At 40.5% G+C, this 14,651-nt stretch overlaps 1 protein-coding gene across 4 annotated transcripts; it reads right to left on the minus strand.

The window, feature by feature from the left end:
- Positions 1 to 1,730: 1,730 nt before the first annotated feature.
- On the minus strand, positions 1,731 to 10,345 carry eno1a (enolase 1a, (alpha)). Of its 4 annotated transcripts, none has more exons than XM_026154183.2 (12): positions 10,186 to 10,345; positions 8,054 to 8,148; positions 5,621 to 5,716; positions 5,086 to 5,144; positions 4,645 to 4,714; positions 4,194 to 4,327; positions 3,825 to 4,047; positions 3,256 to 3,453; positions 2,688 to 2,889; positions 2,499 to 2,607; positions 2,340 to 2,398; positions 1,731 to 2,248 (listed from the first exon to the last, which is right to left on the minus strand). In XM_026154183.2, exons 2-12 carry the CDS (start codon positions 8,136 to 8,138, stop codon positions 2,185 to 2,187), a joined length of 1,299 nt encoding a protein of 432 aa, XP_026009968.1. In that variant the 5' UTR covers positions 8,139 to 8,148; positions 10,186 to 10,345; the 3' UTR covers positions 1,731 to 2,184. The 4 variants fall into 4 exon arrangements, with proteins under 4 accessions (XP_026009968.1, XP_026009966.1, XP_080150385.1 ...); XM_026154181.2 differs by lacking the exon at positions 5,086 to 5,144 and adding an exon at positions 5,442 to 5,500 and having other exon boundaries at positions 10,186 to 10,303; XM_080294259.1 differs by lacking the exon at positions 10,186 to 10,345 and adding an exon at positions 8,234 to 8,398.
- Between the last annotated feature and the right edge of the window lie 4,306 nt (positions 10,346 to 14,651).

A 14,651-nucleotide genomic window follows, 5' to 3' on the forward strand; every position in this document is an offset into this window, starting at 1 on the left:
TGAAACTGTGGATTACAATACAAGAGGACAAAATAGAATAGAATACCTCTTTCAACACTTAAATATACAGAAAGAGCTGTGGAATAATAACAGAGTAAATATTTGTAGTTATTGAATAGCTGCACTATAAGAAGTTTTTATTATAATAATTTTTTAGCATAGAATAGAATATTATACTGCTGCTGACACTTTAATAAGCAGTAGAGGCTATGATACAGAGTAGAGTAGAACACATCTTGTAATAATTGAATTTAGGGTAAGAACTATGGAATACAACAGAATAGAATATCTCGTTAGACCCTATAACATACAGTAAGGACTTTAGAATAATAGCAGATTAACTATATGCATTTATAGAAAAGCTGCACTAGGATATATATATATTTTGTCATTATGTTTTAGATTGGACTGGACTAGACTAGACTAGAATAGAATAGAAAATATGATCATATGCAACACTAATTCTAGAGTACATTAAAGGTAAAAAAAAAAAAAAAAAGAGACATATAACTCTTCAAGTGAGATGATCACAAAATTAACACAGTTTAATCCCATATAATTGCCTCCACTGGGCTGCTGTCCACTCCACACCTGCACATTATGTATTTGGAGAACTGGAATTATTTATTTAGTTTAGTTTAATTCATGTCGGGTAGAGTTAACAGTTATGCGTCCTGTGCATTTAATGCTCATTAGTTTTACTGTTAAATTCAGCTACATCTGAAGCCACAAGTTTGTTTATTTTTTCTCAGAACAAATATGAGTTTTGCTTTTAGAATATAAAACAGTTTTTTCTTTCCTAAATAAATGTGATGCTACAAAACTTTAATTTATTAGGGGTTATTGTCGTTTGAATGAAAATTACTAAGTTGATTTATTTTGAAATTGGAATTAACACGGAGCCATTTTGTTTAATTGGCTTAACACTGTTTAATTTTTCAACTTTTCATGTGCTCACGTTTGAATTTAATTGAGTGCCAAGACTCTACCTTTTTCAGAAAGGTGCACCGTTTCATCTGAACACTAGAGGGAGCAGGTCTAAAAGGAAAACATTGGGTATAATTCACGCTGTAATATCACTTTACAGTCTCCCACATTTACTTTCTTAGAGGATTAACTTTGTGTGAAAAACATTTATTTAAGGTTAAGTGTGAGAATGATTAAACTTACGCAATTCTTGCCAAGTGGTTCAGCTGACAGAGTCTGCAATGTGTGACAGGTAGCGTCTTTGTATCAGTGATTTGTAATACATCTCCTTGGTGACACCTAAACAATGGAAGCAGGTTCAGAAAGGGCTCACACAAAGTAAATTGGTGTGGCACAAACCCAGCTGGCAATCCCCTGGTGAAAAGAGTCTCATTTATCTTGGCAAGGCTCAGTAGAGAAAGAGGCTGCTTCGAGCTTCTGGATTCTTTTACCCAGGGGCCAACAAATGGCGCCCTACAGCTCTGGGCTCATATTTCGCCTTCTTGGTGGCTTTCAGATTACGCCACATAGGTAGGAGCAGTTATGGAGCACAAGCCGTTTACTGTAGATGCTCTGACTTTCTTTGAAGGAAAGTTATGAATTATTAATGAACTGTTACAGTGACCATCATTATGAGATGCAGTAAGCATAAGTGGCAACAATTTCACAACTGTTTCAGGGAGTTTTCTTGCCATTGTGCATTTAGTGTGTGTTAATAATTTCATAATAAAGCATTTAAGTGAAACAAAATTAAAACTTCAGAATAACTTTTCAAACTATATTATTTATTACACGTTTCTGCAGACGTGTACATCAACACAAGACCTCGTCAGATGCGATACATTGCACATACAACAGTCTTACCAATGCTTAGAGCAGAGCCTCACTAATGTTACAGTAGCTCATTTACTCAGTAGAGGACCTAATTCACTACAACTCACGAAAAGCTGAACAAAAATCTCTCACACAGTTACACAGACAAAAACACAAGGACCAACACTATTCAGGAACTAAAGCAGAGATTGAAGATGAGCTGAACTGTGACTTCACTGGGACGTGCTGTCCCCTCCCTACGCCACAGACTTAGACCTTAGATGTCAGTGGTGTTTCTCTCCATCTTCTCTTTAACAGGGTAGGCAACCTAGTGTGGCGTATACTGTATGTGTGAGGATTATATATGAGCAATGAACACACAGAGGCCCAAGGAGGAAGACCAGCTCAGATGGGGTGTCTGAAGTTCTGGCCAGCAAAACGGGCCTTGTCGCCAAGCTCCTCTTCAATCCTAAAAGACAGTGATCATGGTTGGTTAAAGTGGACTTCCATGTAACTGTAAAACAACAACGGTAATGTGCATGTTTTTAGAAGGGACTCACCTGAGGAGCTGGTTGTACTTGGCCAAACGCTCAGATCGGCAAGGTGCACCCGTCTTGATCTGGGAAGGAATAAAGACACATAAGAGCAAGTCTGTAACATGCAAGCAACTACCTGACTAAGTGTAAAGTCAGCTTTGAAACAACAAGATATAGTTTTACCTGTCCAGTGCAGAGACCAACCACAAGGTCAGCGATGAAGGTGTCCTCTGTCTCTCCAGAGCGGTGGCTGACCATCACACCCCAGCCATTGCTCTGGGCCATCTTGCAGCTAAAAGAGAAGACCCAATAAGCCAACTAATACTTTTATGTAAATGAGTGGGATTGTGTTGCAGTGCTGTGGACACTCACGCCTGCAGAGACTCTGTGACGGAGCCGATCTGGTTGACTTTAAGCAGCAGGCAGTTGCAGGCTTTGTCAGACACAGCCTTGGAGATGCGTTTGGGGTTGGTAACGGTGAGATCGTCACCCACAACCTGGATGCTGGTACTGGCTGTGAATTTGGTCCATGCCTCCCAGTCATCCTGGTCAAAAGGGTCCTCAATGGACACCACTGTTAGGATAGGAATTAATGATTCAGTCAATAAAAGGCTAATCTGACAGGGTTTTTTTAAATACAGAAACCTAAAACCTTAAATTGGTTATTCTCTTTGTTGGCCACTTGGTGGCAGCAGAAACAAGTTTGTAACTGCTCCGCTTTTGACGACAGTGTACAATGCATTTTGCAGATGCATGGCATGTATGATTCTCTGCATAGACATGCAGAGCATATCTATACATCATTCATGTGCAACAACTATGGATAGAGTTGCAACAGGGCATTATGATCTGATGAGGATTCAAATGTCATGGAGCAGTACTCACTGAATAAAACAAAACAAAACAAACAACGACAAAAAAGTATCTACTTAAAACTCACCGGGGTAATCTTTGACGAAGCTCCTGTATAGGTCAGCCAGCTTGTCGGAGGAGATGTAGCGGTTAGGGTCATCGGGAGACTTGAAGTCCAGATCATACTTGCCGCCCTTGTAGAACTCAGAAGCAGCTACATCCATGCCAATGACGATCTTATCGGAGTAGCCGGCCTTGGCGATGGCATGTTTCAGCAGCTCCAGAGCTGATAAAACAACATACAATAAAAGGGTGACTGCATTTGTCGACAATTAAATCAAAGTTTTCATTCTGAAAAATGAGTCACCACTGAAAGCTCTGCACAACTAGGACAGCTGCCATATCAGCACATTGACCTGACACTGGAGGCTCATGCTAGCAGTACTGAGTTGAGACCTTAATTTAGAAACCGTATGTCAACTTCAGCAGTGACATAAGTGGAGATACTTTCCTGGAAGCTCTAAGAATTCAATGCTTTCAAGACACACCCTTTAGGAATATTCAAGGTGTACAGTAACAACTTTTGACTCTAAATGTTTGCAAAGATAACCATTTACTCTGTGTGAAATAACTGTTATAGCTGATTACTTCTCTAACCTTCTTTGTTCTCAAGGATGTTGGGGGCGAAGCCACCCTCATCTCCTACATTGGTGGCATCCTTTCCGTACTTCTCCTTGATGACATTCTTCAGGTTGTGGTAGACCTCAGCACCAATACGCATGGCCTCCTTGAAGCTGCTAGCACCAACGGGCAGGATCATGAACTCCTGCATAGCCAGCTTGTTGCCTGCATGGGAGCCACCATTGATGACATTGAAAGCCTGAAAGGAAGCAGAGAGGACCAGCTTTTAGCCTAATGCAATCATGGATGAATACAATGACCCTTTGAATTAGATATTAATGGTCTATGAGGCCTATTGATCAATAAAGTGTAAAAGGCCTTGGATAATTGTGCTATGACGCTCACAGGAACTGGGAGAATGACTTCAGGATTGCCAGCCAGGTCAGCAATGTGGCGGTAGAGGGGAACGCCCTTCTCTGCAGCACCAGCCTTGCACACAGCCAGGGAGACGCCCAGGATGGCATTAGCACCAAACTTAGCTGCAGGATAGTAAACACAAATAATTCACAATATAATATATACTGTCAAGACATAGCTTGTGATGTTCTCCATTGTTTGTGGAGAGCATTTTTGGATTTTTGAGGTTTAGACACTGTTTAATTAAAATCTCCAAACACAATATATGCAATTCCATACTGAAAACTTTCAGGAGGTTACAAACAAATAACCATCACTGGAGCAGAAATACTGTTTAAATGGTCCTATGCACTGCCCAATATTTACCAAAAATATCTTTAAATATTTTTATTTATACATGTGTCCTCACAAAATATTGTAAAGTACACTGGTATCTTACACTTGTTTTCAGTGCCATCCATGTCCAGCATCAGCTTGTCGATCTTCTCCTGCTCCAGAACGTTCACATCCTGGATTAAACACAACATGACAGGTTTAATTGGACTGGGTGGGGAAAGAGGCTGAACTTAAACTGGTTTATTTCTAAATCAATAGTTCATTAGATCACACTACAAAGATGTTAGAGTAATCAAACCATGTCAGTTATTTTACTGAAGTTCTGCTAGTATAGACGGGTTTATAGATGCTTTGGGTATATCATGAGGTTAATGTAGAATTCAGTCACAAAAAACTGTTCAGTGCATACAGTTATGCATTTCCCAGTTACTGCTACCAATAACACACTTTTGTGTTTTCATTTACTGCTGCATTTCTAACTTCTTAACACAATTCATTTGACACTAGAACACAGTTATATTAGTCAAACAATAAATGGTCCTACCTTGCTAACCAGTGCAGGTGCAATAGTTTTATTGATATGGTCAACTGCTTTTGAGACACCTGCAAGGAACAAGCAGACCATGACTGACTCAGACAGAAGAAGACCATGCAGAGTAGGCGAGACAGATGACCACAGAGCATCCAATTGTATGAGACAGTGTGTGAGTGAGCAATTAGTGGTAAAATGTAATTTACCCAGTGATTATTTTGCTCTTTTATTTTTTTCCCTTTATTCTTAGATCTGTGATCATCTGCTTGTGCCCGACGAGGTTAGTTTCCAAAAGCCAAACTCATTTTTCATGCTGCTGTGCACGGCAATATGTAAAGAGTCACTCCGTTACTCCACACTTTATTTACCTGGTTACATAATGCAGGGGCCAAAAAATCATTTATATATTTAACTGCTCTTTTGACTCCTAACAGGAGGGAGAGAGATGTAGGAATCAGAAATGAAGTAGTAAAAGATGAGGAGCGAGAGAGCAGAATGTAAAGTGGAAATGGCACAAAAGATTGTAAAATAAATAGAGATGTCTTACCTTTGCCCATGTAGCGTGTTTTATCATTGTCACGGAGCTCCAGAGCCTCATAGATGCCTGTGGAGGCACCGCTGGGAACTGCAGCCCTGAAGAGACCTTGGAGACACAGAGGACATTTCACATTTGTTACTTTTAAGTGCTATTTCACGTCACAGATATTCAACAAAAGATTGCCTGGACTTTGACATATGTTGAAATCTGATTTCACCATTATACCATACTTCCTGACTTTGGGTTTGTGCTTTCTACATGCTGTCTTCACAAAGAGGAACATGTTTGTTAGGACAACAAGTGCAGAGGAGGGGCTACTTGGTACACAAGGGACAGCAGTGAGTATCAGCTAAAGGCGTCTCCTGCTCCAAAATGAAATAAACCATGTTGGGAGGAAGTTGTAACGGCTGTGCTGCAAAATCTGTGATGTAACAGGCAAAGCCAGATGGCCAACTGAGCATGTGCAGTGCATCTGTGGGATGATAGCAAGCCACACCCATATATAAGAGGATAGCCATTTCAGATTCACCCAAGTGATTGGAAATTGGAGCAGAGCAAAAAAAATCTATTCAGCTTGCTCTGTGAAGCGGCAATGATGGTGTGAGTCTGAGGGGATTTAGGGCTTAGCACAAGAGGACACAGCCACTGTCAAGGCAGTGAGTTCAAGCTTAACGAATCATCTGCATCAAGACATCACCTGGATGCTTTTGGGGAATGCTGCCAAATATCCAGGTCACATTATTAACAGCTTTCTGGCTGAACACAATAAAAAGGAGAGCCGTAGAGAAAAGCAATGAATCAGCAAATCTTCAAGTACCTACAGTAAAAGTGAATTCCTTTTTTTTTGTGCCAACAGCCCATCACACAGATGGCATGATGGGCAACAAGCATAGTGGGTTATCTAATATGACTGTGAAGCTGGTTACATAACAGTGCAAAAACACATCTCGGTTACTATGACCGACATACTCTGGGTGCAGCACGCTCGCTTTGGTCTGTGCAGTTAATGATGTCAAAACAAGTCTGGTGGACTTAAAAGGGCCCAAGAAGAATAAGGGTGCTATTTACAGTAAACTGGAGCACGTAGCAACCATCCAAAACTAATGAAGAGACAGAAGGGCAGCAGAAAAGGGCAGACAATCTATTCAAACCAGTGCATTCAAGGCAGCGTAGCCGGCTTCACACATTTCCGTGTCAATGACCATTCAGGTTGCTTCGTTAAAATTCTCAGGACATTTCACTGGGTTGAGCTGTTCCTTTATTTGAGCTCTTATAACAGAATAGCTTGCCAAAAAAAACTTCAAACCCTTGCCAGGCCCTTTAGTTAGTTAAAATAAAATTGATCTCAACCTCCAGCATACGTGTGGAACAGTGCAGCGTTTGGATGCTTTATGGTCAACAGCTTAACTATCTTAACTGGTACACAATAAGGAGAGGGACGTGAACTGTAGATTTAATTTCCCTGACACCTGTACTTTACATAAAATGAAGATTCAACTCAACTCGCTGGTTTGCCAGAAGCACCTACTGTATGAGCTACAACTGCTTCCAAACAGGAACCATTACAGTAACAGAGCGCTGCAGAGGCAGTGTGACTTTACAGGAGCTATTTTCACACATCCATCATCTGATCTGATCCAGCGAGGGCCACTCTGAAGACGGCAACAGTGTAGGTTACCAAGTTGCTGGTCTGACTGCCTAAATACACACGTTAGCAGACAATAATTTCATGTGCAGGTTATACACGATTTCAATTTACCTGTTAAACACATGCATTTGAAAGTGGGTTTATGAGTCCCCCTTTTACGTCACCAGACTTCCTGAAAGGATTACTCATAAAATGTGGTCCATCAAGAGGCTACAAAGCCGGCCTAGACTGTGAGGCCCCCTCCACCATGCTTTAAAGCTGGAATAAGGATTTTGTATTGGGTGTTCATCGTTCTTTAACTCCTAACGTGATATTTTTGCCCAAAAGTTCAACTGCTGTCTTATGTGCCAACAGAACATTGTGCCAGAAGGGTTGTGAAACATGTAGGTATGCTTTTGCAATCGTCAGATGTGGTTTTTAGCAGGTTGTAGAGATTTTGTACATCTTTATTCATAAGGTGGGGGCACCACTACAAGCCCCACTCAGTCTCCTTTCCTTACTTGGAACAGTTGTTAGGAAAACGTTTTGCTTACTTTTTCCAGCATAGCCTATGAGTCAGTACTCATACTATAATATAGACATGACAAGTGCAGCTGTTTGCATGTGGTTCACAGCCAAAGGCTTCACAATGTCTTGCATTTAACTGTAGATGCACGTTAGGTTGTGAGCCGTGCCACCACTGACTAGAAGATCAGGTTTTACAAGCTGCAAGGTATAAAAGAACCTTTCTCTTCTTAAGCCTTTAATTCATATAAAACGAGTCCAAGAAAGCATGTAGTTTATCCATACAGTACCTTTCTTAGTGTAAAGATCAACTTCCACAGTGGGGTTGCCACGGGAGTCAAAAATCTCACGAGCGTGGATCTTCAGGATAGACATGATTCTGGATCTGCAGAAGAAACAAATGTAAGAGGGATTAGTGTAGGACTCCTTCACAGGTCAAGCAGACGGGCCCCTTTAGAGCTTCTACTTACGAATTAAAGCGTTGAGTAGAGAGGTGGCAATAAACTTGGGATACACGGCGACACACTCACAATAACAAGTAAATAATCTGAAGATGGATTTCAGAGAAAACAGCAATAAATCTTCTCGATGGTTCTCTAATTAAGTATATGGCTGTGCAGACCACCTAAACTGATGTGTACTGGCTGCGAGGGCAGAGGTAATAGCAGACAGGCGTGGCTACTGCAGTGAGGAAAATCTGTATGGGTTCCTTTAGTTTACTTATTACATCAGACTATAAAACAGCATTGCAAAATGTTTGCAAAAAAAAAAAAAAAAATCCCTGTACGTGACAATAAGAGAGTGACCTAGCAGAAAACCTATTTGACTTCTTTTTGTTTCTTTTGCTTTCACTGCAATGATATTACAGGCACGAGATGTGGTCTAATCTCATGGAGCCTTTCATTATCTCGTGAAATTTCAGGAGCAGAGGTCAGAGAAGGTTTTAAGAGAGACTGTTTGCCCATGATGCCTGCAGCACTATTGATTTACATTGGTTTTATCCAACGTGCCCCAATTCCAATTATTGCCTTGCACATCTGCACATACTGAGTGCCTGAATGAACTCCTGAGTTCAGCCTGGAAAGCTGTGTCAGAGTGCAGAAACAATGGAAAATCCTCTGTCCCCAGAGATCTGTGTGGAAATTTACCAGAGGTGACAGTGATGAAGCACAATTGCATGTGCCTACAAAAAATCTTTAGGTACATAAAATCATTTATATAACTTCTGGGGACCTTTTGACTAACCAAATTAAAGATTTATGCCATTTTAAATAGGCATGTCGCTGGTAAGATTTCCTGTGTTTTACCAGCATGTTAGTTTTTTTTTCTTCAAAGGTTAATATTTCTCGAGTTACACAAAATGCTATCAACTGGATAATCCATCAATTATCATCCATCCTCATGCAGGCTAAATACCCTTTGGGTTCTTGACAGCTAGTCATATAGAAAGTATATTTGATATGACTTCATACATTTTAGCCTTCTTGGAGCAAATAACTAATCATCATATTTGTAGCTACCAAAAATTCTGCAATATAATAAGCAGTGGATGCCACGTGAATAGCTAATATTTGGTAATCTTGCTGTTTTTGGTGCACGGTCATTGCAAACTCCGGGAGCGAACATGTAAGCTGAGAGTATAATGGCACCTGGAGAAAAATGAATAATTAAGGATTGAAACTTGATGTGTGTTGCAAGCCTCCTACATATACACTAGTCTGAAACCTGAAAAAAACTTTTAAAGCTGCATCAGTAATCTTATAACCTACCGAGTGAGTGATTCATAAAAATACTACGAGGCTACAGAAATGACTCAAATTCACTTGAAGGGGAAAAATGAGACATTAAAGGTCGTGTAATCCTGCTACACACGGTAATTTTCCTTTACTCGGTGGACACACCTCCAGTCTGCTGCAAGCAACTGGTAGCTTACCCACAGCCTCAGCCAGCGTAGAATGCTTGAAGTGGCGCACGTTTGAGGTTATCAGGCAAAAACAGCCCTAAAAGTGATTCTTTAATAACAAACAGCAAACACAGGCTGCAGGAAGCTGGGCTTGCAACATGACGCCCTGTTCCTCCACACACTGCAGCTCTAAATGGACAGACATCTCGCCAGCTGACGGCAGTGGTTTAAAAATAGACAGTGGGCTACAAACTGCTCCAGCCTGTGAGCCACCGACCCATCAATGGGGTTTAATGAGTGGGCGTTTAAATGAGAAATAAGCGCCCGAAGTGTAAGCTAACACAAGGACAAGACTTCGAGGATATCAAGGATGAAGAGCACTCTTTAGACTATGATATGAAAACTAAAAAACTTTATATTAATAAACGCTGTCATTAGAATAGGCCCTTTAAATCACGAACATCATCATAATGACTTAAAAGTATGAATAAAAAGCCAAAAGAGATTGAAATGAGTTACCTTTCCGGCCTAACTGTGTGCAAGGACGAAGCTGTCTCTCTCTGGTGCGGGCAGGCAGAGAAGGCGCTCGTGACGCTTCGGGTTGGATGATAAGCGAATGGAATCAGGAAGAAACTGAGAAACGGCGCAACGCCATTGGCTGGAGCTCACTCACGAGTGCAGACGGTTGCGAGAGGCGACGCACGTTCACCACCGTCAGGAGGCAGACCTTGAAAATGAAGAGGATGCGGATTTGTTTTAAAACCTCAGCATCACCTTAATAAAATCAGCATGTAGACAGTCAACGATAAAGTGTGCGTTTCTAATAGAGATGTCTATTGGGAAATTTATTTTTTATTTTTTATTTTTATTTTTTTGCGAGAATGAAAGAGTCGGTTGCAATGCGGAAAGATGACGCAGAGATGAGTACGTGCAGAAAAGCAGGCAGGGATCTCCGGTGGGGTGTTTCGCTGCTGGACACGTCACTTACGGTCACATTTCCTGGCAACGACTTTTCCCCCACAAGGATTTCATAAATGAATGGCAAATTTGGGGCGCATGCATTTTACACAAGACCCAGTCCACAGTGAGCCATCGTGCGGGTTACAGAGACTGCAGCAGGCACCTCAGAATAGAAATGGTAATTCACCATCAGGGCTGAAAGTCTTCTTACTTAACTATATAGAATTTTTTGAAGATTTTATTAGTCCTGGCACTGAGTTAGAAGGTGTAAACTTGGATATCCACAGTATACATTTAAAAGATTGGCTGCACTAGTTATCAATATCAAGACTGCAGTAATGAATCACAGCATGAATGAGTGAGTACCGGGTTTCCCCCACACGTCTGTGCTGTGACTCCTCGTCATTTCACGACGTGGGTTCATGCAGCTGCGCAGTGGAGGGAATGCAGCACCCATGACAGATCAGAGCGTGATGGTGAGAGCCTGCTGCAGTGACCTTGAGACGGTCAGTGTGGCACTCATGTGCAAGTCCGCCATCTGCTGCTCAGATACTGAACAGCAGATATTTTCAGTTGTGAATGACATTTATTTACGTTAGATGGAAGGAAATTGTATCCAAGAAGACTTCAAATTCTAAAATAAAAAAAGTCTTAAGCCAACCTTTATTTAAAAAAACAGAACAAGAAAACATTTTACTTCCAAGCAGCCAGTAATTTTTTAAAAGAAATCTTGAGCAGTAGTTTTCCAGTCTTTCAGAAGGCATTTACATTTTTTCCTTTGGACATTGGCTGCTTTTTTAAATTCATTTTCAGACCCACTCTTGCACCTTATCATTTCAGATTAGTATTTTTTGTTTGTTTGCTAAGTCAATTAACACTAACCCATCATTCAAGCATAAAAAGGTACCTAAACCATGCTGTTCACCTAACTTATCCAGTACTGTGTTTATATAACACACGTGGAGATACAGAAATTCTTTTATTGCTGCCATATAACCTGCATCAATATAATTGCATTAATAACATTCTTTACAGCATTATTCCATTTAATAATATTTCTCACAGTATTGATATTGCATTAAAGTTGTTTATTGAAGATGTTCATTTAAGGATCCTTCCATTATGTTAACTTTTATTACAGGTACGGCCAGAAGTATTTCATACACATTGCATAGTATTTGTGCTCATTCAGGGTTGTTGCTTAGTCTACAGAGGGTCTTAAGCTTTGTGAAGCGCGATGTCTTCACAGTCTATTGTGTTAAAGACTAGAGCATAGAAGGATAACTGCAATACATGCTTACAATACACATATAATCTAGAAATGTGCCAGGCCTGAGGCCTTAACTCATTTAGCTTCTAACTGCATTTTAGTCTACTTGGTAACAGATGACCGGAGTCAACAACCAGCCCTCAGAGACCCTGAAGGCTTGAAGTTATTGCCTTGTTTGGAAGGTGTTATAGAAATGAGAAGTTCTAGGTCTGTTTATAGCCATCTAAGATGTACCATTTACTTTAACTAACGTCTTTAACCTATTTTTACGCCATGGAGGGGCGGATACCTCACTGCTTTAAAAGTGTTCTCAACATGTATTTTTGTCAGAAGACATATGCTGATGTTTTCTCTCCTGTGTGTTAATAAACTCATCGTTTGATTGCACTTTTCTGGGGCCTCTGTGGTTTGTTTCACTGCTCTGCATTGATTGATTTCGCGACACACACAATTTAGCTAGAAAACAATATTAGATTGTATCTTTAGGCACCCTGTTACTAGCAGCCTGTCACAAGAACACACCATCACTCCATGCATGGGAGCTGGAGCCCAAAACATAATGTGTTTCCATTTCTTCTGCCGAATCTATAAAAAATGCCCAAGATAACGCAGACTGCGTTATCTTGGGAGAAGTAGCTAGAAGCGGCTAACACTTCTTCTAACAAAAAAGTGTTAAAAGAAAAAAAACCAAAAAAGTGTTAGCCAAAAAACATAGCTTATCTCAGCATGGCTTGCAGACAACTGAGTATGAAAAACATCTGGGAGTCATGTCATCAAGAACTGACACAGGACCTCAGGGATTCATGACCCTTCAATTGATCCATCTACTGTTCACTGAAGCCTCATCAGAAACGGTCTCAGTGGAAGGGTGACTGTCAAGAAGCTGTTCTTATGGAAGTCAAGCAGGGCTGAGGTATGCCAAATTACACAAGAACTGGGCTAAAAAAATCAGTAGCCACAGGTCTTATAGTGAGATGAATCAAATCTGTTCTCAATATATACCAAGAAAGTCGAGAGAGCTGACAGCAGTGAATGTCTGTAACCATCTGTAAAACAAGGTGGATGCCTTGTCATGTAGTGTTGGGGATTTTGTCAAAATTGGTAGAATTATGAACACAGAAAGTTATTGTGCATTTATGAGCCACCGTGCAATACCATCTGGAAAGCATTAGATTTGCAACAGATTAATTTTTTCAGCATGAGAATGATCCCAAGCATGCAGTAAAAGCATACCATTATAGAAATACACACAATGGAAGTCTATAATTTATGGATAGGCCTCCCCCCAGAGCTGGACCTCGACATTATTGAAGCAGTGTGGGATCATCTAAAGGCAGCCAAAAACCAAAGAAGAGCTTTGGATGTGCTTCAAGAAGTCTGGAGAAATATTCCTGAAGACTGCTTAAAGTCAAGTAGAGTAGAGTTTTATTGTCAACCCAACAATATACACTCAAGTATACAATGGGACGAAATATCGTCCTCCTGGATCAAAGGTGCAAACTGAAAAAATAAAAATAAAAATTACATATATACAACTATAAAGAAATAAGATAAATTAAGAATAAGTACAACAGTATTGTGCCTGAATAGAAATAGAATAAGAAATAGAAAAGAATGAGAATAAATATATACAATAGTACACAGAATAAATACAATAAATGCAATAGTACAGAGACAGAGTGGAACAGTGCAATACAGAGTAGTGCAAGTATTGGAAGTGAGAGGAGAGTGTTATGTAGTCCAAGAAGTGTCTGGAGAAGAGAGTCCAGTGTGGAGGAGGCAGCATGGTGTTCAGGAGCCGGACTGCTTGGGGGGAAAAAACTATTGCACAATCTCACCGACCAGCTCCTGATGCTGGAGTGTCATCTCCCGGATGGAAGAGGAATAAACAGTTGGAGGGAGGGGTGATGTCAGCCATGATGCTAGTGGCTTTACGAATGCAGTGTGAGGTGTAAATATCCTGTAGACTAGAGAGCTGCCAATAATGTGCTCAGCGGTCCCCACAAACCTGTGGAGGGCTCTGTGGTCAATGCATGGCAGTTTCCATACCAGACTGTGAAGCAGCTGGTTAGGATGCTCTCTATGGTGCCTCTGTAGAAGGTGTTAAGGATGGGTTTGGGGAGGCGCACCTTCTTCAGTCATCTCAGGAAGTGCAGTCGCTGGAAGAAATGACAAGAAACCTTGCCTATGAGAGCTTCTGTGTTGCATAATAAAGGTGGTCACACCAAATATTGACTTACAAGCTCTTTAGAATTGTGTTTTTGCCTTACATATTGTATTTGTATGTATGCTTGTGCATGTCTTAATTAACTGCTGCACATATTTCCATTTTCCAATATGAAGAAATGATGGTGGGTCAAGACTTTTGCACAGCACTATAGGTGTTTCAGTGAAAGCACCTGTAACAGTTCAAAGGTCATTAGTTTTCCTCATTTATCAGAAAATGCTCAAACTGTGAAACAAGACTTCTGTATACACTGATCCCTGAGAGGATAATTATGGGCACGATAATTCTTGAAAGAGTTAAAAAATGATTCAGCCATGACTTTTTTTTAAGTCCAGAGGTGACTCATTAGTGTTTGGACACCCAGGTTGTGATATTCTCCCTCGTTGACTGTTTCACTTCCTGTTTCCGTTTAGCTCTTCGATTCCTCAGAACTACTCAGCGGCTACTCAGTCCATCAACTTTGTTTAAAATCAACAGTAAAACCCAGAAACTCAAATTTTCTTCTTTAATAATAAATGGTGTATAACC

This window comes from Astatotilapia calliptera, chromosome 20, assembly GCF_964374335.1.
Source record: "Astatotilapia calliptera chromosome 20, fAstCal68.1, whole genome shotgun sequence".
Classification (NCBI taxonomy): Eukaryota; Metazoa; Chordata; class Actinopteri; order Cichliformes; family Cichlidae; genus Astatotilapia; species Astatotilapia calliptera.